At 41.6% G+C, this 23,414-nt stretch overlaps 2 protein-coding genes across 3 annotated transcripts in view; one reads left to right on the plus strand and one right to left on the minus strand.

Annotated features, from left to right (window-relative positions):
* SERPINI1 (serpin family I member 1) overlaps window positions 1-8,161 on the minus strand; it is a 44,823-nt gene extending 36,662 nt beyond the window's left edge. The window contains exon 1 of the mRNA XM_017833599.1: window positions 8,097-8,161. The gene's annotated coding sequence lies outside the window, so the exon portion shown is untranslated. The remainder of the gene's footprint in view (window positions 1-8,096) is intronic.
* A 99-nt stretch (window positions 8,162-8,260) lies between these two features.
* On the plus strand, window positions 8,261-23,203 carry PDCD10 (programmed cell death 10). 2 transcript variants are annotated; one of them, XM_017833600.1, is made up of 8 exons: window positions 8,261-8,373; window positions 14,897-15,111; window positions 15,716-15,769; window positions 17,099-17,216; window positions 17,870-17,996; window positions 18,296-18,374; window positions 18,691-18,773; window positions 20,344-23,203. In XM_017833600.1, exons 2-8 carry the CDS (start codon window positions 15,016-15,018, stop codon window positions 20,423-20,425), a joined length of 639 nt encoding a protein of 212 aa, XP_017689089.1. In that variant the 5' UTR covers window positions 8,261-8,373; window positions 14,897-15,015; the 3' UTR covers window positions 20,426-23,203. The 2 variants fall into 2 exon arrangements, with proteins under 2 accessions (XP_017689089.1, XP_017689090.1); XM_017833601.1 differs by having other exon boundaries at window positions 8,301-8,522.
* The last annotated feature ends 211 nt before the right edge of the window (window positions 23,204-23,414 follow it).

A 23,414-nucleotide genomic window follows, 5' to 3' on the forward strand; every position in this document is an offset into this window, starting at 1 on the left:
AATATCTAGGATTTGCACTTGTTTGCTTTCAAAGTGTTCTTCAATCACTGTATTGAAAGATTTACAAAATAAAATGGAAGGCTATGATAAATGTTGCAATTTATCCTTAGAGTGAGTAATAGGAACAATCTGCTATCTCTAAAAATCTATACCAAGCTGCTCTAAGACAGATGAATTATATGACCATCTAGTTACTTACAGTTTATATACATTAAGGTTGTTAAAAGTACTAATCACAGTCAAATAGACCTTTACCTTTTAATACCCAGCTGCTTCACAGCCATTAATGGATTTTATTTTATGAGTAGGAAGGCTCTGTTTTCATTTTATATTGGAGAAACATAGGTTAAGTATAGATTAAGTGACTTGTCCACTGCCAAAGGATCTAAAAACATGGGAGCTTTTTTCCTTCTTCCTTTAAAACTATCCTATCCACTGGTGTTACCTTCTCTGAGCTCCTGGGATAATCCTGGAGCCTTTGAAAGCAAAAATTTAATTTTGTCCCTGCTCTCTCAGTGCTTCAGCAATATTTCTGGGGATTCTCCTAAAGCCCTAAACTTCCTAAGGAATTAAGTAATAACTCCAATATAGGACAGTTACATAGATAAGGATTAGGGAAGGATGGTGAAAATCAATTCAATTAGTCTCTACCAATCCCAAAATGACAAATAGTGGAAACACATATTATCATTCCTCTGTCTCCACAGGGCTTTCCCTACAGGTAAGGATGATCCCACAACAGACCCAGCTCCTTGTAACAATTCTTAATGCAGATTTGAATTTATGCTGCTTTCCTCTCCTTCCAAAAATGAGATGTCCTTGTGCTCTTGTTGGGAAATATGCTTCCATCACTCCAAGAATTTGCTTTCATTGGGGCTGAGTGAAAGCTTGTCCTCCAGCAGCTAAAGGGTATTTGGCTGTCACTTCACATGTGAGGACCTGCCATCCCTTCTGTCAAATCCACAAGTGCACTGTTTTGATATTTTATGTACATTTTCCTCCCTCACATTTGTATGTGATAAATTACTAATGGCATTTTTTGCTTCCTGTATATCATCCCCTCTAAATAGATCTACTTACAGTCAATTTGATTCTTACTTACTTTCATAGGGATCTTCTCTATATGTGTCCTGCTGCTCCATATCCCCTGTAATTACCCATTTCTCTTTGCTTTTTTCCCCCCTGGTATTTGTTTTCCTTGGTGTCTCCTCATAGATCTAATATCCTGCTTTCTTTAGAATTTTAACACACGCAGGGCAGGAAGAACAGATGGAAACTGTCAGCTACAGATGATGCCAAGGAGCTCCTGTGCAAGTGGAGACTCCAAAAGCTCCAAAATCCACGTGGGCTTTTGTGCTACCATGACTTTTCTCTAAGATTGTTATCTCCTGCCTTGCTGGATTCCCAGGAGCTATTTAGAGATGGTCTTTACAAACCTGACACACCTGAGTCTGTCAGATGAGGGGCAGGGGGAGGTGTGGGAAGAAGTTATTCATCAGACATTTTATTCCCTCTGGCTTAAAAGAAACAAACAAAAATATTAAGATGAAACCCCATCACTTCTGGCCAAGTTCACATGGGGCTGGGACATTTCAGAGATAACTGCTATTTTCTGTTTGAACTGGTAGTAATAAACCTACTCCTGTTCACCCACAGCAAGTGCTTCTCACAGCTCTGCTTCCTTGCAGTGGCACTTGCAGGTGGCAGAAGTCAGGACCCTTGGAGGTCAAAGGAAGCAAAGATTTGTGAGCCCTCACTGCAGGAGCACAGAGCACTGTGGGAACAGCAGAGGAAAGTGGAGCATGGAAAGGGAGGTGCTCAGGGGTAAACCTGGGCACTGAGGGAGGAGGATAAACCAGGCCAGCAGATGAAGGGGGAAGGCCCAGTTCTGATGCAGAGGAATGACCTGAGGCAAAAGCAAAATATTCCCTCCAGACTTTCACTACCATCAGTGGGGACAACACATAATCCCTGTCTGTCACACTTAGGGCAACATCACTGCAGGATGACAAGGAGATCACAGCAACCACAGAGCAGAACAGCACCGAATTAAAGAGTTCAGCTCTGCATCTCCCAGGGTTACATCACAACCCCTGCATGGCTGTGCTTTTGAAAACCTTGCCTTGCTCCTCTGAAGAGATTCTCAGACACTGCTGTCCTCTTCTTCCCAGCTCCTCAACTCCACACCTCCACCAACAGCTCCTTGGGCTGGAGGGAATTAGGGGAGCAGATGTGCTGACAGATCCTGGGACTGGCCTAACCACAGTCACTGGGCACAGCAAAGAGCAGCTGGTCCGTAGCACCTGCAGCCATGAAACAAGACCTTGTTGGTCACACTAGACCATGGAAGTGTAGCAGGCACATTAAGCATTAATCTAAAACTCTTCTGTCATCTTCAACTCAAACATCAGCTTTGTCAAGTGTTATCTGAACCTTTATTTTAGAAGTGTGGAGTCAGCTTTGGTTTTTTATTTTATTTTCTAAATCAAAACCCCACCTGCTGCCTGTACTGTTACTGTGAATAAACAATGTTACTGTATTAAAGAGGGTTTTATTCACCATATGCAATTGCACATGGTCTTAAAGACAAAATAGAATTACTACAGTGTTTTAGAAGTCCATATCCAGTTTAATAAGAGACTAGTTTATTCCTCTTTAGTCCTTGCAAGAATCATTAGACATCTTTCAACTCCCACTAATTACTTTGTTTTTGGCAGACATCGCTGTTTCCTCCTCCTGCTTTTTTTGAATAAATCTGAAATTAACAAGTCAATAAAGTGACATATTTACAGTAAAAATAACTCAGCTCCCCTCTCTTCTTCCTCCCACTTCTCATATCTCTTTGCAGATGAAAAGGTCATCGTTCACCTACAGGCTTTACACACACTCCCAGGGATTTGGGCACCTCCCCTTTGCATCAACCGGATCTCAAGCTGAAGATCTGATATTAGTGAGCTCTTCCTGCTGTCTCAGGGTTTGATTAATTGCTTTAAATAGTTTAGAAACCAGAGTAAACACTTCTGAAAAAAAGATATCTGAGAAAGAAAACATGAGTTGCTTCAGTGAACTCCAATTGCCATGTGAAGTACACAATCATTAAATGCTCCAGGAGCTGCTTTAATTTAAATGTGGAAGGAAAAGCACTGGAAAAGGGCACTTTTGCTGTACCAATTAAAAAAAGATGTCTTAAATCTTTAAACCCACTTTCTTCTTAACTCCAACTTACATAACTGAGATGTATGGGGAAAACTAGGGCAGGAAACATCACCTCAGAGAGAAACAGCTCCTAAACTCCAGAGTTTTGCAGTACTGCCAGGGAAGGAGGCATCTCCAGTGGCTGAGTGATCGTGAGGAGCTCCGACAGCCAGTCCTTGGCAAAGTACCCACGCTCTGAACGTTACCTTGACATGCCAAGGTCAGCTAAAAAAAAAATACACATGTAAAAGTAGATGTCCAAGTTCTCCATCTCACTCCAAACTTCTACAGGAGAAGCAAGAGCTGGAATGGGTATATTATCTTACTGCAAAGGCACTCACTCTTCTGTGGTATCTGAGCAAAATTCTCAGAATTCAGTCAGAACTGCAAAAGCAAAACAAAGCTTTTAATGTGTTGTTCAAAAAGGTTAAAAAGGAAATGACAGTTCTCCTTTCTCTGATGAGGAAATCCCCCCAAACCTACTGCAGAAACATGGATGACAAAAATAGATGAAAACAGAAGAGCACAGGAACTGCAGCTCTTCCGAGGTCTGGAGAGACCATTCCCAGCTAACAAGTGCTTGGTTTGTTCATTGCAGAAGTCCCACTGCACATATGGTACAGCTTCAGCTTACATTCAGACAGAATTGATCTTTCTAGAAGCAGCAGATTGTCCATTAGGCCCATCAAGTCATCGTGGGGTTAGAACTGTCAGACATACACAGCAGAGCAGAAACAGATGCTGTTATTAAGCATTTATTTATTTAGATGTAATGGCGAAAGACTGCCGGGCTCAAGTACATAAATAAGTGCAAAGACAGCCTAGAAATCAGAAGGCATTTGGTTAAAACTAAATGCAACCCCCCTGTTTTAACTTTCTCCTTCTAGACAGTAAATTACTTGTCATTATGGACAGAATAGTCTCAAGGTCTGCAAAAATATTTCCAAAGAATTATCATAATATTGAACACTCGACTAAACCAAAAATCCTTTACAACACAGGAGGTCAAACCTTATTAACCCAAAAGCCATACACACATTTAACTCATTAGCTTGTATGAATAAGAAATTTCCTCTTTTCCCATCTCAGAGCTGCAGCTGCTTTGCAACGACTCCAGAAGCCCAGAAAAAGACGTGGCTAACTCACGCAGCTTTTATCACATTAGCCACGGGCTGCACTTCCCATAATCATTAGCTTTGAAGTGTATTAAACAAACCAGAACACGACCTTAGAGCTGATATTTTAATAGCTCCACATAAGGACAATTCTTTATCAGAGATACTTTAGTGAGGCCACCAAACGAGATGCTATTGAGAAGTGCCCCAAACAAGCAGGCAGAGAACTCTGTCACACAGCACAGGGCAGTGACCAACTGCTTTTAGATGCAGAGTCACCACACAGCTCCCAGCACACACCTCTGAGCTTGGCTGAGCTCAGGGACCAACAAGAAGCAGGTATGTGCAAGTGGATGAGACTAATGCAGAAAAGAAATCAAAGCTTTTAGTTTCAAACTAATGCAATGTAGCATGGCTTTGCTCATTAGCAAAATGCACAGATTATCTTATCCACGTTTCTGTTCAGTCCAATATGCCATTACCATTTTAGAAATGGAATCTGGGGAAGGGAAAGTGAAAAGAGATGACACGGTGCCCTTTGAGTGAAGTCAGGAAATTGAAGATATTTCACACAAGAATTCATCTTACTTGAATTCTCACATTACTGTATTGCTAGAGATCTTCTCCAACACAACCTGCACTAAGGTATTTACACTATAAATAAATACATGCTTAATGTGATCAATGCAGTTTTCCTTACATCCCTGCCATTGTACTGCTTTAAATACCAAGAGCAGAAGGAAGATAAATCCAAAACTTCACAGTTATTATTGAGCTGTGGGATTATTCTTTTTGTCTTGAAGTGGCTATGGCTTTGTTATCTCCAGGACTATTTTACAAAGAAGTTTAAAGAAAATGTGTTCTTCTGCCAAGCCAATAATTCAAGATTCAGAAAGTGTTTTCTTTCCTACTGCGGGAAAACGTTATTTCCCCCCCCCATCCCCAAGTTCTGCAAACCTTTAGTCATTCAATTCACAAGACCACGCTCAAAAGACATGAATTAAACTCAAGAATTTTAAAGGTATTTCCAAATTTAAGTTAACTACTCTGGTCTTTCATACATTTAGAGAAAAAAACAAAGTTATCACTAATTACAGACGTCTCTCCCTACCATCTGCCCACTATACTGCATCTGAGATATGCAAGTGTACATAAAATAGAGAAAAACAGACATTAAACTTTAAAGCCACGTTTGCACACCAGTTTTTAACATACACAGCTTAATTAAGATGAGGACAGTCTGCAGACTGAGCACAGAACAGATGTACCCTGTATTAATTCCTACTCAGCCTGTGCTTTACAAAGACAGAATAATGTATTGCCCACACAGAACACGGTTTGTTAGAGATTATTTTAAAAGGTATTCAGGCATGCCAAAAAAGTGTCTTCATGGATGATGAGCAGCCCAAAAACAAATCTGAAATTTTGAGAAATTAAAAAGGCCTTTAAAGAGCCAAGAGCGGCCAGATCTTGACGTGAAGGATCCTACCAGCACTAACCCATCTCCACTGCTACATTTTGCGATACACAAGATTATAAACTGAATTGAGCCACACATAAACACAACATTTACCTCTACAGAATAAATTTCAAGGGGGTCATTACAACAGTGTAGGGTTCCTAGAACTCTACTAGATTCTGTATGAACATTCTTCCATCTGAGAGGAGGTAAGAAGAAACCCAAACCTTAAAAACAAACCCCAAACCACCTCGGTGTGCTCCTGCAAGGAGCCAGACACTGAGCAGCTCCGAGCTGCATTTATCCCTGGCTGTTCTTGGAATCAACTTCAGCCAGCAGTGCTGTAGCTAAAGAATTCCAAAGGCCAGCAGACACGCAGCATATTGTGGGGTGTCAGCCTCAAAGATGAAGGCAGATGTAGGTGAAAGTATTCATGAAGCTGTCACTCATGTGGACAAATTGCTCGCTTACAATGGTAGATGGGGAGACAAACTCAAAAGCAAATTTAAAAACTCTTAACTCGATTAGAAGATGTGAGAATACAGGATAGGCAGTCTCACGAGGACAAATTTTGGAACTCATGACTACATTTAACAGGAAACTTCACATTGCCACAAGCCTTCACATTGTATCATCACATCTCAGGTTGCCCTGTGTAATTCTATAGACAACACCTACCTCAAAGAAAAAGCCACCAACCTTTTTCTCCTCCCTCCCTTGCCTGGGCTACTATTCCTCATCATGCTCAACCAAGCCACAGTAATTCTAAAAAATTCAATGGATTTAAGCTATGGCTTAAAAAAACCCCAAACAACCAAAACCCAACAGAATCTGGAAAAGTATCACAACATTGATGGAGGGGGATACCAACCTATTTTAAGTTTTAGCAGCTGCAGGACTGCAGCTTTGTAGCTTTATTTAAAAATGTACAATTTTCACTGAAAGAATAAAACACCATTAACAGGCATTTATTTGGCTCAATCTATGCTACGACATTTCGGTAAACACTTCTCACCTACTTGGAACGGCATCGTGTTCCATTAGACTACACCAAAAATGAGATGAGAATTGAGGAATCAGAGCTCGAAGGTGATTAACAGTACAAAACCCATACACATTATGCAGGTTTTAAGCAGCCCTTTAATACCAAGATGTGTGGAGCATTTGATATATGAGAGATGATACACAGTCTGATTAAAACAAGCTGGTGCGGGAAGGAGAAAATGCACACATGTTTTAAAGTGCAACAACCCAGGTGCTTTTTTTTCCCTATTTCCCCCCCCCCCACGCTGTTCTTGCTGAGGTAAGTGGAGGACGTGGGGACAGGTAACACACAGAGACACCTGCACATGATCCATCTGTTCCCACAGGTATCAAACTCTTCCCATCTCTCCCATCAGTGCCGCAAGAAGTTGCAGCCAACGCCTGACAAGTTCAACGCTGAAGCTGCTCATCCGCATGTTCACATTGGGGAATTCATGTGCCTTAACGTTAGGTAATACGGACCGGTATTTAAAAAAAAAAAAAATAAAAAAGAGTTTTAACAGTGATGCATCAGAAACGCAGATGCAAACCCAAAACTGAGGTGACGCCTTACCATTAATTTTTAATATTAATTTTTAATAGTCGAGCTCTTTCTGCAACGTAACGTAAAACTTTAAAGCTCAAAGAGTACAAGTAACAGCGTTACCTCGACAAATAACACACAAGTTGGGTTGTTTTAATGGCCAAAACGCAGAACGCTCGGCGCACACGCGGTCTGCGGCGCGCTGAGCCAGCCGGCAGGATCGGGGGTGCCACAGCCGGGAGCAGCCCCTCACAACCTGGCTCTGGAAGCCCAGCTACGGGCGGGGAACGGCCGGGAACAGCCAGCCCGACCCGCGGGACACCCCGGGCGGGTGTTTGGGCACGACTTTCCCCTCAGCACAACTCCAGCTGGAGCGCTCCCGCCGGACCCCCGAGGGCGACTCAGCCCCTCGGGGGCAGGGGAGGGAGAGCGTCCCTGCCCTCGCTGCCCGCAGCAGGTGAGCGAGCACCTGAGGGTCCCTGGGCTTGACTGAGGGGGTTCTGGGCTTGATTCCCACTCCTTTTGGGTTATCCCGCGGGGAAGCAGCTCCGAGCCCGACCGCCCCTCTCCCGCCGCAGCGGCGGGCGCAGCCCGTGCTCGTCCCTCCCTCAGGTGCTGAGGGAGCGCCGGCGACCCCCGCACGGGCAGCGGCTCCTCCGCACCGGCACGGAGCGGGCAGCCTCGCTCGTTTATAACAAATAAACTAGAGCCGCCCGGTGTGTTCGCACACACAGACCCGCCACGGGACGAAGGCACTCACCGGCACTGCCGCCGCCCTGCCCGCTGCCCGGCGGTGCGCCCGCCGCTCCGCGCTCTGCCGCGGCTCTGCTGGGCTCGGCTCTGCCGGGCTGGGCTGTGCTCGGCTCCGCTCAGCCCCGCTGTGCCCCGCTCCGCCCGCCGCCGCCCGGGGTAGTGCCTTCGCCCCGCTCCGCCCCGCGCAGCCCCCGCCCCCGCCCCGCTCGGCATTGTGGGGCTTGTGGTCGCGGAGCGCGGACTACGAGCCCCAGGGCCCCGCGCGCGGTTCCGGACAACGCCTGGTGTGTGGTAACACCGCGGGTCTTCCTCCTTCTCCTTCTCCTCCTCCTCCTCCTCCTCCTCCTCCTCCTCCTGCTCCTCGCGGGCGCTTCCGGCGCGGCGGCGGCGGCGAAGCCCCTCGGGAGCGGCGGGGCCCTGCGGGCCGGGGCAGGTGAGGAGCCGAGCCCTGCCCTGCCCTGCCCGGCGCTCCGCGGGGCGGGTGCGGGGCCCGCCGCGCCCTGCGGGGCTGCGAGAGGGGCTGCGAATTAAACCCTTCCCCGGCACCGCGGCCGCGCTCAGGGAGCGGCCGGGGCGGCCTGGCCGTGCGGGGAAGGTGTGCGGGGTGTCCCCTGCCCTCCCGGCCGGGCGGTGACCTCCTCCTGCCCCCGGCCCCGGCAGGGCTTGTCCTTCCCCTCGCCCTTCCCGCGGCCGCGGGGCTCCGGGGCCCTCCCCGTGCCCGGCCTGGTGCCGGTTCCCGGTTCCCTCGGCCCGGGCCCGGCAGGCGCAGGCCCGGATGTGTTTTATTTTTGTGTGTGTATTTATTTTTAGCTCGTCCTCTCGCAGCGGGCGCTGTCAGGTGGCTGCGGCGGGCAGGGAGAAAGGGCACCTCTGCTCCTTCCTGCGCCGGGGGAGGCTCAGGTTGGGCATAAGGAAGAAATTACTCACGTCGAGGGTGATTACATAGGGGAAGGGGCTGCCCAGGGGGGTGGTGGAGTCACCGACCCCGGGGGTGTTTAAGGCAAGGCTGGACGTGGCACTCGGTGCTCTGATCAGGGTGACAAGGTGGTGTTGGGTCAGAGGTTGGACTCGATGGTCTTGGAGTTCTTTTCCAACCTATTTGATTCTGTGATTCTCTGATTCCTTCTTAGCAGGGTCTCCCGGGCTGTCCCCCCCTTAGGGACTGAGCAGTCAGGGCTTGGGTGTCCCATTAAGGTGCTCACTGAACTGGTGAGTTTGGCTGGTTCCTCTCCTGTGTCTCACACACACTGGATGGCTCAAACCTTGGGCCAGGTTTGTGCTGTTCCTGTTATCAGAGGAACTAATTGTCCCCTGGAATTTGTTTATGTGTTCGGAGCTGTGTCATACCTGGTGGTGTTTGATAAATAGGTTCACTTTCACATTCCCAAGGAGGTGAAAAAGAAAGAGAAACAGGGGTATGTTGTTGTGATTACATATTCTAACAACCACGGCCTGTTTCAGTTATGCTGTATAACAGTTTTAGTGTTGCTGACTAGTGGAACTGGAGCACAGGCTGTGGGTTCTCACGTTAGACACAAACTGGATGTGTTAGGACAGACTAAATCACTTCCATTTTCAAGTCCAGCAAAGGAACATGAACTAATTGTAAGCCTGACTTCAGTTTAGGCTTGGACTTTGTTGCTGTGGTTCTATAAATAGGCATCTTGGGTTTATCGCAGATTTGTCTGATTTCTGAATTAGTCATAGAATTGTTCTGACAGTAATAACACGCATAAGCAGTTCTGCTTTCTCAGTGAGCTCAACTTGCAAGTGGCTGTTACACGTGTGTGGGGATGTTTGAGAACTGCATCTCTCTGTTCCAGACACTTTAAAGGCACTTTCAAAAATTCAATACTCTATTCTGGTGACATTCTTCTTCAGTGACACTGCTGGCTGTGAGAGTTAGTAGAATATGGAATCAGTGCACTAGCCTGCCTTTTTGAAATTTCTTGTTATCTTTGCTGATTTTAAAATACAGAGATTGTTATCTTAAGGTTTGATCTGTATGGTAATCCCAGGGCATTCACTCATACAGTTTTAAAAAGAAGGAAAGTAATTCTGTATCTGAAGCACAAAGCCTTGAAGCTTTGTATAATACAATCAAAGTTATGCAGTGGGAAATAATTGAAATTGTGCAGGTAAGGTAACTCTGACAAAAAAAAAGAGATGTAGGTTTTTTTGGTTTTGTGGTTTTTTTTTTTTAATTTAAGTGACCATTAATAAGAGAAACATAGTTACCAAGCTATGTGTGGGATGTGCATATAGTTAAAAGAGCATATTCTGCAATTTTTTTTCTTCTATAAACTTTGCAACAGGAAAGTTGACCTAAACCCCCTCCTTCCATCCACATTGCTCTTACATTTTGATTCAAGCTCTTTGCCTCTGAATTCAGGATGGAATTTATGCTGTTATTTCCCTTCCCCCACTCTTTCTTCCTGGACTTAGGTTATTTTTTCTGTTAACTCAGGGATCTCAGGTCAGGTTAAAGGTAAAAACCTCTTGAATCCTCACTGCAGAAAGTGGAGCAGAACTTCTTGGCAGTAGGACAATCTTTTCTAGCAGGAATAGAGCTGTAGTTTTTGCTAGAAGCCAACCATTGAAATAATAATTCTTGTAAATCACTGCCTCAGGCCTTGTTCCTCTGTGGTACTTTTCTAAAAAAGAATATTAATGTCTAAGCACTTACGAGATCTGAGGTGGATGGAGCCTGGAGAAGGGAATAGAGACAACTTCAGTGCAGAATTAGATCTGCTGATGACACAACTGAAGATTGAAATCCTGCCAATTGATACCAAATATTTCTGTTGGTTTAAAACTCTTTAAAAAGGTCGAAATGAGGAGAGTCTGCCCTCTTCTCTTTAAACGCTGTTTCAGAAATAGTGTTACACAAATACCTTTCTTTGGCGGACACCTTGCTTGTTTTCACCCTGGCCTATGCACAGGTGTGGATTTTGTGGATTTGTAGTTCCACTGTGATGGCTGTGTTCTTATTGAGTACCTCTGAAGTTCTGCTTGATTTTTAGGGCATGGCTAAAAGTCTGTCGGTAAATGACACACATCAGAGAAAGCAAATTGTCACCTCAGACACCGATAACGGTGGTTGTACATCCTGGGAAGGGTGGTGGTTTGTGCTCTTTACCTTTTTTTGGCTCACAGGAAGTTTATCTTGGTGTAGGTTGTTTTTTTTTCTGCCAAAGTTCAGTTGAATGATTTCAAATGTCATTGGATGGATATGGGGAATGGGTCTGTGAAGAATCTTTCCAAATCTGTTCCTCATCCAAAATGTCCTACATCTCTCAGTGTTTGAATGGGATAATATTTTAGTGCTGAGACTTAAAGGTTAGAATGTCAGATTTGTACTGATAGGGAAAGGATGTGTTCCATGTTAGTACCTCTCTTGATGTGTGTGATCATTGAGCAGGCAGGCTTGTATTAACTGGCATCTTAGCACAGTTTGCAAATCTAGATTGTCTGTAAATTCCCTGTATCATTCTGTACATTCTCCCCCATTGCTACTAATTGCACATAGATGGATTTGAATCCATGGGATCACTGTCACAAGAAAAGCTCAGGCTCACACACAGTGTCATATTTGGCAGTGTCCTGCTGTCTTCTCCTCGTCTGCCCTCTCAGACCAATTAACAAGTTTGCCAGCAGAGTAACACCTTTTATGCATCTTACAGCAATTTCCCAGGATTTTCTGAACTGCACCGCTCCATTGTGCTGTTCTAATAAATCACCTTCTCGTGGAATCTTATTCCATCGTTTTTGAGAATGTAAAAATCCAGTTGGCAGATGAAACTGGGGTAAACTCTTCTCAAAGAAAAGGCTCTTTGGAGATAGAAGGGAACTGAAGTTAAGCTGTTAGGAGACAGTGTCATGCAGGCTGGCAGCTGTGCAGAGCTGCTTTTGATCACATCCCAGAAGAAATGCTGGAAGCTCCTCGTGGCTGCCTGATAATGTGCATTAAACTTTGGCTCCAGTCAGGCTGTTTTCAAGGTTGGTGAACTTGCTAATAGTTGATCTAAATAATAGAACAGAAACTTCATGGGGATTTGGTCCCTCACCAGGATTGAGCCCTTCCTCAGGGATATTTGTAGGTGGTTTAGTGCAACTGTGACAAACTGTCTTTCTGTAGCACAGTAAATGTGGAATTTTTTATGAAGATCTTTATTCTTTCTATTTAACACCAGCAAAACCTGAAGTGCATGTTACATCCAAAAGCTGTGAAGAAGCTGATCCCCGACTGCAAAGATAAATAGTGTGGCAGGGTCAGCAGTCAGGTACTTGCCTGACAGTGTGATGCTTCCTAATGTATCTTCTAGAAAATGGGGAGGTTTCTGGAATAATGAACAACCAGTGTGATATATTGAATATATTTCTTTTCATACATTGGCAACAAAGGCATTTGATGTTCTTATGTATTTCTTGTGTGCATGTGTATATATAAATCCACCTCTCCAATCACAACACTGGTATCTTTATATAAATCCAAAGTAGTGGTTTTTTGTTGGTTTTTTTTAGGAGTGTCAGTGTCTGGTAAAGAGGTAATAGATAATGTATAATTGTTTTTATATGAGGAGTTTAGCTGTACCATGGATTAGTAAGAATAGCTTATGGCTCTTCAGGAGAAAATGAGTTCTTCATGGTAGTCCACAGTGTAATAGGTTTTCATCATCATAAAAATCCATCATTTCACTTAGTATTTCCTTTTTTGTGTGTGTGTGGGTACTGCTAGCCCATAAAAACAAAGTAATTATATCTAATGGCAATTCTGTCCTTTTTTGCCCTTCTTCCTGTGATAAAAATCTTTTGGGTAGAGTAGAACAATGTTCAGTGACCTGATTTAACTCTTTAAAAAACTTGCTCTGAGAATACAGTCCTGGATAAAACCTCGCAGTGAATTAAACTGTGAGTGCTGCCTTCGGTGGTGCTTGTCAGATTAGTATCTTGCATGAGTTTATGTTTACTGAACTTCCAGAAACATGGAATTAAACAGCAAAACAAAGAGATCTCCAGCCACTCCGTCCCTCACATACCAGCCTTTGGAGCAGGGAATACTCATGGATAATAAATGGGACAGCTTGTACCTGCAGTAGGGAGTGAAAACTTGCCCAGACAAGTTCCCACCCCCCCCCCGTGTGAGCAGACCTTGCATGAATTTATGTAACTCTGAAACAAGTTCTTGAAAAATATTCCACTTTTTGAGGAATGGTGAATATTCACTTGTGTTCTTCCATGTTCCTGACAGCTCTAAAATATCTCTGGGTAGGGGAGAAAAATGTGAGAACCCTGATTTTTGCAATTCCATCCATGTGGACATATCCACACAAATCCCTTTCTAAACTCTTGGGAATCCTGTTCTGGGGCTGTAGGTCTTGCTCATGTGTGTTATGTTGAAGGGTTGGAACAGCAAGAGTAATTTTGGAATAAGCAATCCATGTCAGGAAACTGATATAATTTTTTTTACTATAGTCATGTTTAATTTTTCTTCAATGTTTTAACTGTTGTGTGACCAGTTCTTCACCTACTTCGAAGTACATTCACAGTGCCTGTTCACAAGCTCAGATGACACATGTATAATATTTGTAGTCATCCAAGTTCTTCTCTGTGCTGACTGTAATCAATAACAAATTTCACTTGTGTAATTAGGGCTAAACTACTATAAACCTGCCCTGGAAAAAAATCTCTGTTCTTTTATTGAAACGGCCCGAAGATTTTTAGCTGCTGCAGAGCATAATGTGGAATATAACTGGAAGAAGTATCTTGTTTTTTTTCACCTGTTCACACTCCCATTGATATTGATTGCTGGAGTAGCTTCTGCTGTTTCTTATAATTTCACTTCTTACTAAAATGTCAATAAATTATGCAGATGTGCAAATGCCTGATGACTGAAGCTTGTTAGGAGGAAAACACCTCCTCTAGTGCATCAGATCTTCCAAGCAAATCTAAGAATTAAACCTGTTAATCTCCTTTTTATTTTTATTTCTAACTTGGACTTCAGGTCTTTAAACTCAATTATGTCATGTAAAATATTTTTAGAGAATCTGATGAACAGAACATGTAGCAGGCTGAAAGAAAGATTTCTTGTGAGCTGTAGGGTGATCTTTCTTCTTTTCCACATATTTTCTATGTCTAAGCAATGATGGCTCCATGCTGGATATTATGAGCTGGACTGGGTGGAGAACTTCCAAAGCAGAGGTTCAGTTACTGGAACAATAATTTTCCATTGAGCGAACAGAGCTGGGGACACACCCAGAGTGGAAACATGACTTCAGCTTATATAAACCCAAAGAGGGAATATTAGGAATTCAAAGAGGTGGAAAGTAGGCAGAGCTTAATGCATGTGCAAAAATATGGGGTATTTATAGGTAGTTCTAATGTTAATAGTCATGATGCATCTATATGGGGTTTGGGTTTGCAGCATTCCAAGCTTTTTCTGTAGGGGAGTTGTCAGGAACCTTATGCTGCTGCTTATGAGTGGTGGCAAGATTATTGTAAATACATATCAAACAAAATCACTGTTTTCAGGAAAATCGGTTCCATAAGAACTTGAAGAAAAAAAAACCACTTCTGGTAGCACCCTACTCTTCAAAATATTCACTCAATAGATTTCACTTAATAGATTTCAGGGTTTTGAAGTCACACAGAGTGGTCATTCCATATTTACTTGACTCACGTCATAAGGAATTCCTGGTTTCTGGGCAGTAACAAGCTGATGTTGATCTGTGTTTTCATTTTTAGAACCTGCCAGTCACGAGTGTTTGTAACTGTGTGTTTGTTTTGTCTTTTCCCTCACGCCCTAAGGACAATACGTTTTTCAAGCCCTTCAAGTATTCTTGCACGACGAGGAAAAAGAAGAAACATTTCAGTGAATGAGGAGTTTTTTGCTTCTATAGTGTTTTCCTTGAGAAGTGGCTCTTTGAATGAGGATGACAATGGAAGAGATGAAGAATGAAGCAGAGACCACTTCTATGGTTTCCATGCCTCTCTATGCTGTCATGTACCCGGTCTTTAATGAGGTGAGCTGCAGTTTGCTTGAATTTAACAATCCCCTTTATTTTGGGAAACATGGGCACAGTAACGGGTCGTTCATTTTGACAGTGGAAGCTTTGTGTCTGACACCATCTCCTTCCCATGCATTGTTTTACCCTTTTTCCATGAATCCTATTTCATGCTCTTCAGAGGTTGCTGGATGTCTGGGCCCTGATCTTTTCTCTTACCTTTTACAGAGGATTTTCACAAAAATGCCAGGTCTGGTATTCTGTGGCAGGAAGTAACATACACTCAAACACATACCTGTGAACATTTTAATTTTACTGCCAATGGTTGTAATTTAATAGGATATTTGATTTTCTGTGAGTATCAGAGATTGGCAAGATGCTCTCAAAAACTTCTGTCAGACTTCTTCTGTAAAATACGTCCAGTGACATATTTGATTTATTTGAGGAGGGGGAAGTCTTTTCTTTGGGATTGAACATTTTAGTATCTGTCAAATGACACGAATAATTTGAAAGCCTCTGTCAGTTCCCAGTTCCATTATGTGTGTAAGGCAGGGCATGAGTATTTGACTTGTTTTGTTCTAATAATCTCAGAATTCCTAACAATTCTAAACTTTCATTGCAGCTAGAAAGAGTAAACCTGTCTGCAGCTCAGACGCTGAGAGCAGCTTTTATTAAGGTGAGAAGTAACTTGTTTTGAGGAATGATTGTTTAAAAGGTAAACCATATATAGTAAAGCTAAAAAGTCAGCTTTCTTGTGTCCTTGTCTTTGCATCTGAAGACTCCAGCCTCGATCCAGCACTTCTAAAAGTGAAGTGGACAATTGCATGGGCTGTAAGTTTGAGAGGTCTGATGTTATGAGTAGAAGAAATCTGAATGAAACACATTGAGACATTTTAAACAGACTTTTGTCCATATAGTACAAAAGCTTAAATGAGGAAGCAGTCAGTGAATAAATAATATACTTAATCTAAAATTGCCAAGATTATGTGGCAGAGGTGCTCATGAGCAGTAGACACACAGCAGGCTTTGGAAGTGCTTTACAGAGTGAGTGATAATGGGATTTTTTTGTGGATGAAGATAAGTTCAGTGCTTGTGTCTGCATCCAGCAGTAAATGGAAAAAAGAGTCTTCTAACCTTTATATTCCTGAAGGGTGAAAATTCCTTTATAGTCCTTTACTGAACTGCTGATCTTTTGAAATTCTTTAAACAAAAATAGTTGCAGGCACGACAAATATTAACATGTGAGCTGTGCAACTACATTGCAGGTCCCTGTTTATAAGCCTAAATCTAAGTGTACCTTGACAATATGAAGTCTCAGCTAGAGCTCATGCAAGCTAAATGTTTTTACAACTAATGATAAGGAGCTGAACTGGGTGCAAATAATGTCAAAACTGAGATACTGGTAGCAAAAAAAACCACCCCACAGTCTCATTCTTATTCCACATAGTGTAGTTTTTTTAGTAGCAGCACAGGTAGTGGGAACACCTCCAGTGTTAGCTGAGCTCTAGCTTGGTTTTACTTAGATATATCATCAATCAAAAGCTGTTTTTTTTACTGAAAAAGCAATTCCCAAATGATGTCTGAGCATATGATGTGATTCGTAAGAGGCACATTTATAAAATGTCCCATGGAAGGGGGGGGAGCAGCACCTGGCTTGGAGTGACTTGAATTCCAATGGATACAATGGCTTTGTCTCAAAGCTTAGTGTTTATGAAAATATAACAGGATATAGAAATTCATGAAAACCTTTCTCATTCAAATTGAAACGAGTGGAAAAGCTTATTGGAGAAGTTATTTATACCAGATCAGTGATGTAGCCCGAAATAATGAATGTTGTAGTGGGCAAAATGGTTTTCAATGTAATCTACTGGTCTAAAACCATTAGAATTTAAAGTTTCTGGCAAACTCCTGCAGTATCTGAAACGAGGTACATGAAAATCTGCCTTTGTGCTTGCAACATTCAGGCATTGCATATTTCAGAGTAACAACTTGCTTTACTGTACAGGCTGAAAAAGAAAATCCAGGTCTTACACAGGACATCATCATGAAAATCCTGGAGAAAAAAAGTGTGGACGTGAACTTCACGGAGTCTCTTCTGCGTATGGCAGCTGATGATGTAGAAGGTAATAAATCTCATGTTGAATAACTGGATTTTTAATTACACTGCTAACTAGAAAAAGGCATTTCTCTGCCCTTTTTTCAGAAGAGATTATTTATTTCTTAATACAATTTTTTTTAGCAGGGTAAAAGAAAATTTGCATTTTTTTTAATACCTCTTTTGGAGAAGTTGAACCTTCCTGAAAACCATACTTGAATAATAAGAGAAAAAAAGAAAATGAATGTTAAGGACTATATTTCTATGGGTGCACAGTTCACCTTTTGCATTGCTAACAACACAGAAAAAAGAATGTGGAGTATAACATGCTCTTTTTTTCCCCCTTATTTCAAAATAAAAGCAGTAGTTACACTGTCAGAGAAGGAGAATGTAGACTTGAAATTGTTTTAATACTGAATTGGGTTAGTGTAGTGCCTTCAGTGTCTCAAATAAATTAAGGTGGGCTCTTTTTCCATCGTGCAGTAATAAAGGTGGTTGTTGCACTGTGTTTTGGTTCATACAGAGTGTATTCACTGCAGTTTTCTGGTCAGGGCTATTTTTGTGCTGTTCACCTTCAAATATCCCATGGCACTACTGCTGCATTTTTGTGGAGTGTTTTTAGCTGTCACTGGAGACTTGAGGACACACTAATGGTGTTTCTGAATATGTTCTTTTTGGTAGAGTATATGATTGAAAGACCAGAACCTGAATTCCAAGATCTTAATGAAAAAGCACGAGCACTTAAACAGATTCTTAGTAAGATTCCTGATGAGATCAATGACAGAGTGAGGTTTCTTCAGACAATCAAGTAAGTACCATGTGATGGATTTTTCTGCAGATCGAGAGGTCAGACTTTTTATTTAGGCCTGATTCTCACTCATATGTTTAGGATATTCCTTGACCAAACTTACCTTGCTGATTCCCACACTGAATTCCCAGGGCACTGCTCTGGCTCTTTGCATTTGGTCTTGTGACATCGTGTCTGACACTCACTCTGTAGAGACTGTTTTAAGAAGTATTTGATTCCCAGAAGGGGATTGAATTCCAACATTTAAATGGGATCACTTAAGGATATTACAATTACTTTTTTTTTTTTTTTCCAAATAGGGACATTGCAAGTGCAATAAAGGAACTTCTGGACACAGTAAATAATGTCTTCAAGAAATACCAGTACCAGAACCGGCGGGTATGTGCAGCGACTCTTCACATACAATATTTGAAATAGTCTAAGAGGAGGCATTTCCTTTTGATCAGAGGATGAGTAGGAGACTTTAACTGGTCAATGACATAATGATTTAAGAGCAAAATTGTTGTGTGATAGGTCTGGGCAGTTTTATAGGAAGAGAATGATATCTCTTCATGTCTTCTCGGAAAAATGAGAGTCAAAATGCTGTTCCAAATGTAATGTCAGCCAGTTTTCTGATCAGTTCAACCTCAAGATTCTCACTGTGCCCAACAATATGTGAACTAAGACTCTGCTCCTGATGTTTTTGTTTTCTCAGGCACTTGAGCACCAAAAGAAAGAGTTTGTAAAATACTCCAAAAGTTTCAGTGATACTCTAAAAACCTATTTTAAAGATGGAAAGTAAGTATGGTTTTGTACTAATAATTTACATCAGTAAGGCTGTGTCAATCAACAGGGGAAAATGAGACAAGCTACTTTTTTCAGCACTTGCCTAATTTTCTGTACCTGTGTCCTCAGACTGTCGTGGCTGCTTTAAATACTATTTCTTTTGTAATGCCTTTGAGGAAAGTGGATTTTTTTAAATGCACCACAATACAACACCCATATGCAGTGTTAGTTTTGAATCTGAATTTGTGAAGTTAAATTTCCTGGCCTTGTGTGGTTTTTCTCAGTGTGTATACAAGGACAAAGAAATTATGAGTTCTTTATTGAAAAAGGTAATCTACCTATTTGAAGTATCATTTGCAAACACTAAACATCTGTGCAATGTTCTCTTTGATTTACATTTTTATTGACCTTTCTTTATAGGCCCTTATAATGCTTTGCAGTGTTTGGAATTACTCAGCTGAGTCTTTTCTCTTTGAACATTTTAGCCTTCAAACTGAGGCTTTTTCCAGGTCTTCACCTTGGCTTTTGTAGTCCATGTTCTTGTATAATTCACTGTAGTGATTGGGAAGATGAGTGTATCCCCCTCAGACTTTGACAGTGCCAAAGTGTTCTGTGCGCTGCAGTTCTAAAAATGAGAACTCCCTTTCATGTCAGCTCTTGTTGAGCTTGGCAAAGACTAAGAACACCCAGGAGATGGTGCATTACTCAAGGGCAAGGAAGTCTTAAGACCAACTGGGAATACTATCTTGCTTCAATCAAAGCATTCTGATTTTCTTTTCTTACTGAAATTTGGGCTAAATTTGGTTATGATACCAAAAAGAGAAATTTAGACCCTGTAACTTTATAATTACTGGACAGAAGTGCTGTGTATTGTAGGCATAAGCTTAAAGTGTGTTAGTTATTTGCACTATTGTAAGAAATTCCATAAGGCTTGTATTTCCTATCCTTATGAAATCAGGAGTAGTTTTAATCTGTCTGAACTGCATGTTGAGTGAGAAACCTGCTCCCACCAGGAGGTACCAGCCCCAAAGAGAACAACCTGCTCACAGGTGTCATTCCTGAGCTCAAAAACCCTGTGACTCCACACCCTTCTTAACAAAAAGATAACTAAAATAGCAATTTCCTTCCACATATGTGCATGCTTAGTATTTCTACAGGAAATATTTGCCAGTTCTGAAATTAGTGGGGGGGTGAAGTGCTCGGCTTTGGAAAGAACACGGGTTTGACAGTCACAGGATCAGAGAATGGCTTGGGTTGGAAGGGACCTTGAAGATCATCCAGTTCCAACCCTGAGTCACCTGCTCCACTTTTTTTCTTAGTTAGCTAAACCCCAGAATCAAACAATTGAGATGTCAATGATGATTGAAAGCCCAATTCTTTAAGTTCCTGCCAAATAAACACAGCCTTTCTAGGATTAGCTGTGCAGATGAGGCTGGGTGCCAGCACTGAGCTTCAGGTAGATCAGGACAGGGTAGGACATCAATATACTTCCAATTTTCAAAGCCTGGATGCCAATAATGCTGGATTTATGGAATGCCATGTTTCTAAAAGCATCTGAAGCAGTGTCTTTCTCTTTCCACAGGGCAATAAATGTGTTCATAAGTGCCAACCGACTAATTCATCAAACCAACTTGATACTCCAGACCTTCAAAACTGTGGCCTGAAAACTGTATATGTTGAGAGTTGTACTTTTCAATGGTGGATAGGGTACCTTTATATGTAAATTTTAAAGTTTTGACTGTATAAATTATCAGCCCCTCTCCAGGGGGGCCTAATGCAGGATTTTGAATGGGATTATTGCCATCTTACACCATATTTTTGTAAAACATTGTAGCTTAATCATAATCTCACGAGGAAGATTTTGCATCACTTTTTTGCTATTATCATTCTTTTCAGAATTATAAGCCAAAAGAATTTACGCCTTAATGTGTCATTATGTAACATTCCTTATAAGAATTGTAAATATTTGGTGTTCTGTTTCTGACATTTTAACTTGAAAGCGGAAAACTGCAAGATTATGTATTTAACGATATTGGTGGCAAATATTCAATAAATAGTTTACATCTGTTAGACTGTCTTTTTGTATGTGAACAAAAGTGCAGAGCTCATCTTTCTAGAACTGCAGAACGTTCATTAAATAGAAAAACAATTCAAATTATTTGGGTGCTTAAAGCTACTGGGAGTTCAAATCAGTGTAAAATCGGGGGTTTTCCTTAAAGCTGAGATTTTTTGGCTGTGATCTAGACCAGAATACCAGAATAATTATATTAAAATGTCTTTGACAAAAAAATAAGTAAACTCAGAAGTGAGATGTTCTTTTGTTTTTGATAGAAACTAAATCTCACTTCTTCCTTAATCTTCTCTTGGTGGTGAGTTAACAGGCTTTTTACTCCTAGACTATTCCAAGGTTTGGAGCAGAGGATTATTTTAAATATATGCAGCTGAGTTTGCAGCAAAGGTTGAGTTTAAAATATTAAGATAACTGGGTTTTCAGTTGGTGCCCTTTGGGAGGGAGGAGGAGAGAAGCTGGAACTCTTCCAGGTAGCACTAGTGATATCTCTACTATGCATGCCACAAGGCAACTTCTATTTTTCAGGGATTGAAATCATGTGAGACCTCCACTGACAAACCTTGGCTGTGTCGATGGTTAAGAGCTGCTGATGGACAGAATAAATTTTATCATTGTGATTTCATGGTGATATTTCACAAGTTTAAGGAATCTCTCACGTGCCCCTTTGAAGTGCACCTTGAGCTTATTTTGAAATAGAATAAACCTCTGAAAGATCTTTAAAATCTGTGGCCATAACTAGTTAGTTTAGAGAAGAATGTGAAGCAGTTTATAAAGCTGCACAGGCTGTTGCAGGAGGATCACTCCAGGCTGAAAGAGCACAATTGCTACAGAAATACTCCTTTTTTAGGTGTAAATGCTGAAGAAAAGGTCCATCCAGACTTTCCTTGCACAGTGGCCTGGTGCTGTATTGCTCATTTGGGGCAAGTGCCTTATCCAGAGTCCAACAGCTGGGTCCTTGAATTTGGTTATCTGCTTCAGCCATCAGAGAGGGGGGAAGTGCAACCTGCAGCCCTCCTGAATAGCACTGGGTGTTCTGCTGTCTGTCTGGCCATGGAATTGTTTCCTTGATGAGAGCACTGCCTGTAGTGAAATGGAACAATGTAAGGAGAGTATTGTGTGAAAATGACTCCTTGGGAATGTACCTTGTGAAATTTCTGATTCCATGTGAAGCTCTAAACGGGACATGGCCCTTAAAGCTTTGCTGTTCAGCCTGTTTTCTGTTCTGACAGTGGTGTGTTGTGTCATTAGCAAATTGAGCTTAGGAACATGACAAAGGGATGCAGATACAATTTAGAGATAAAACTTCCTGTTATTTGTCAAAGCTTGGCCTGCTGAACTGTCATTTCTTGGAAAGTGGTAGAAGAGCAGCAGTTTTAGCAGCTACTAAAGAGACAGCCTGACTAAATTAGAGTAATATTTCATTTGCATCTTTGCATTCTGTAAGTAAAAAGGTTGAGTAGTCTTCCTTGTGGATGATGTTCACTTAAGTCATAGCTCCAAAGGGCTTCATGAAGACTAATTAGGTTAGAAGGAAGGGAAAGGCACCTGGAGTTTATGATAATTCATTTGTCTTGAAGAGTGTTTGGTACTGGGGAGGCTGCAGCAGTGGCTGCAAGGAGACAGAGACATGAAAACTTGGGTTATATTTTCCAAAGTGGACTTAATTCCCATAATATTCTGAGGTTTCTCTATTTTCTTGAATTGAGAGAGGCAGTAGCAGCTGTTGGTAATCATTAGTTGAATGATACCATGTTTATAAGTGTCATAAAAAATATATTAAAAAACCATTTATGACTTGGGTCCCAAACAAGATGCTGTGTTATGTCCTTTTAATTGATTCCTGATAAAATCAGAGGCTGTTGCATCAAGAAATGAACTGTTCCTGTTCATCAGTTCTTTCCTAAACCTTTACTGGGTAAAAGGTACCAAATACAGGGCTGAGCTTTAGGTAGTCTGGCCAATGTGTTTTGTTTGATTTATAACCTCATTGTGATTTCTTTATGTTACCCTTAAAATGAATGGAAAATTATTCATTGTAATCAATGTCTGGTAATGGGAAAACTTGAAAACTGGTGTCTTCAGGTCACACTCTTCTGTTGTGTGCAGTGAATCCATATCTAGTGGTCTTATAAACCTCTATTTTCCACTGAATATGAGCTGGGACATATGTCTGTCAAATTTTATTGTGGTTTTTGCACTTTATTATTCAAGTTACCTGAGTAGCTAAAGCTAAGTTTCTCTTAAGGATTTCTAATACAGCAGGTAGTGTTGCAAAATGCTCCTAGAAAATTTCTGCTGTGAATGTGGGTTATAACTGCTATGATAATGTTAACATACAGAAAATCAATCTAATAAACAAAATAAAACTTTGTATATTTGTTAATGAAGCAAAGAAACGTCTTAATCACTTGTTTCGATTTTCCTCAGCCTGTAAAAGCAATGAAGACAAGCTCAGATTGGCTTATTTCTGGTTAGAAGCTTGCTTTATTTCTGGTTAGAAGCTTAGTTTAGTCGTGATACAAAGGTTTGTGTCCGAGTGGGTGAGATGTGCCTGTGCCAGCTCAGCACAAGGTGTATCTGGA

This window comes from Lepidothrix coronata, unplaced genomic scaffold, assembly GCF_001604755.1.
Source record: "Lepidothrix coronata isolate B3197 unplaced genomic scaffold, Lepidothrix_coronata-1.0 Scaffold218, whole genome shotgun sequence".
Lineage (NCBI taxonomy): Eukaryota > Metazoa > Chordata > Aves > Passeriformes > Pipridae > Lepidothrix > Lepidothrix coronata.

Bases quoted from the DNA above. Each gene is read 5' to 3' on its own strand.
- PDCD10 (XM_017833600.1), top strand. From the start codon at position 15,016: ATGAGGATGACAATGGAAGAGATGAAGAATGAAGCAGAGACCACTTCT. The intron at 15,770-17,098 runs GTGAGAAGTAAC...TTTACTGTACAG, and splicing joins TGAGAGCAGCTTTTATTAAG to GCTGAAAAAGAAAATCCAGG. The intron at 18,774-20,343 runs GTAAGTATGGTT...CTCTTTCCACAG, and splicing joins ACCTATTTTAAAGATGGAAA to GGCAATAAATGTGTTCATAA.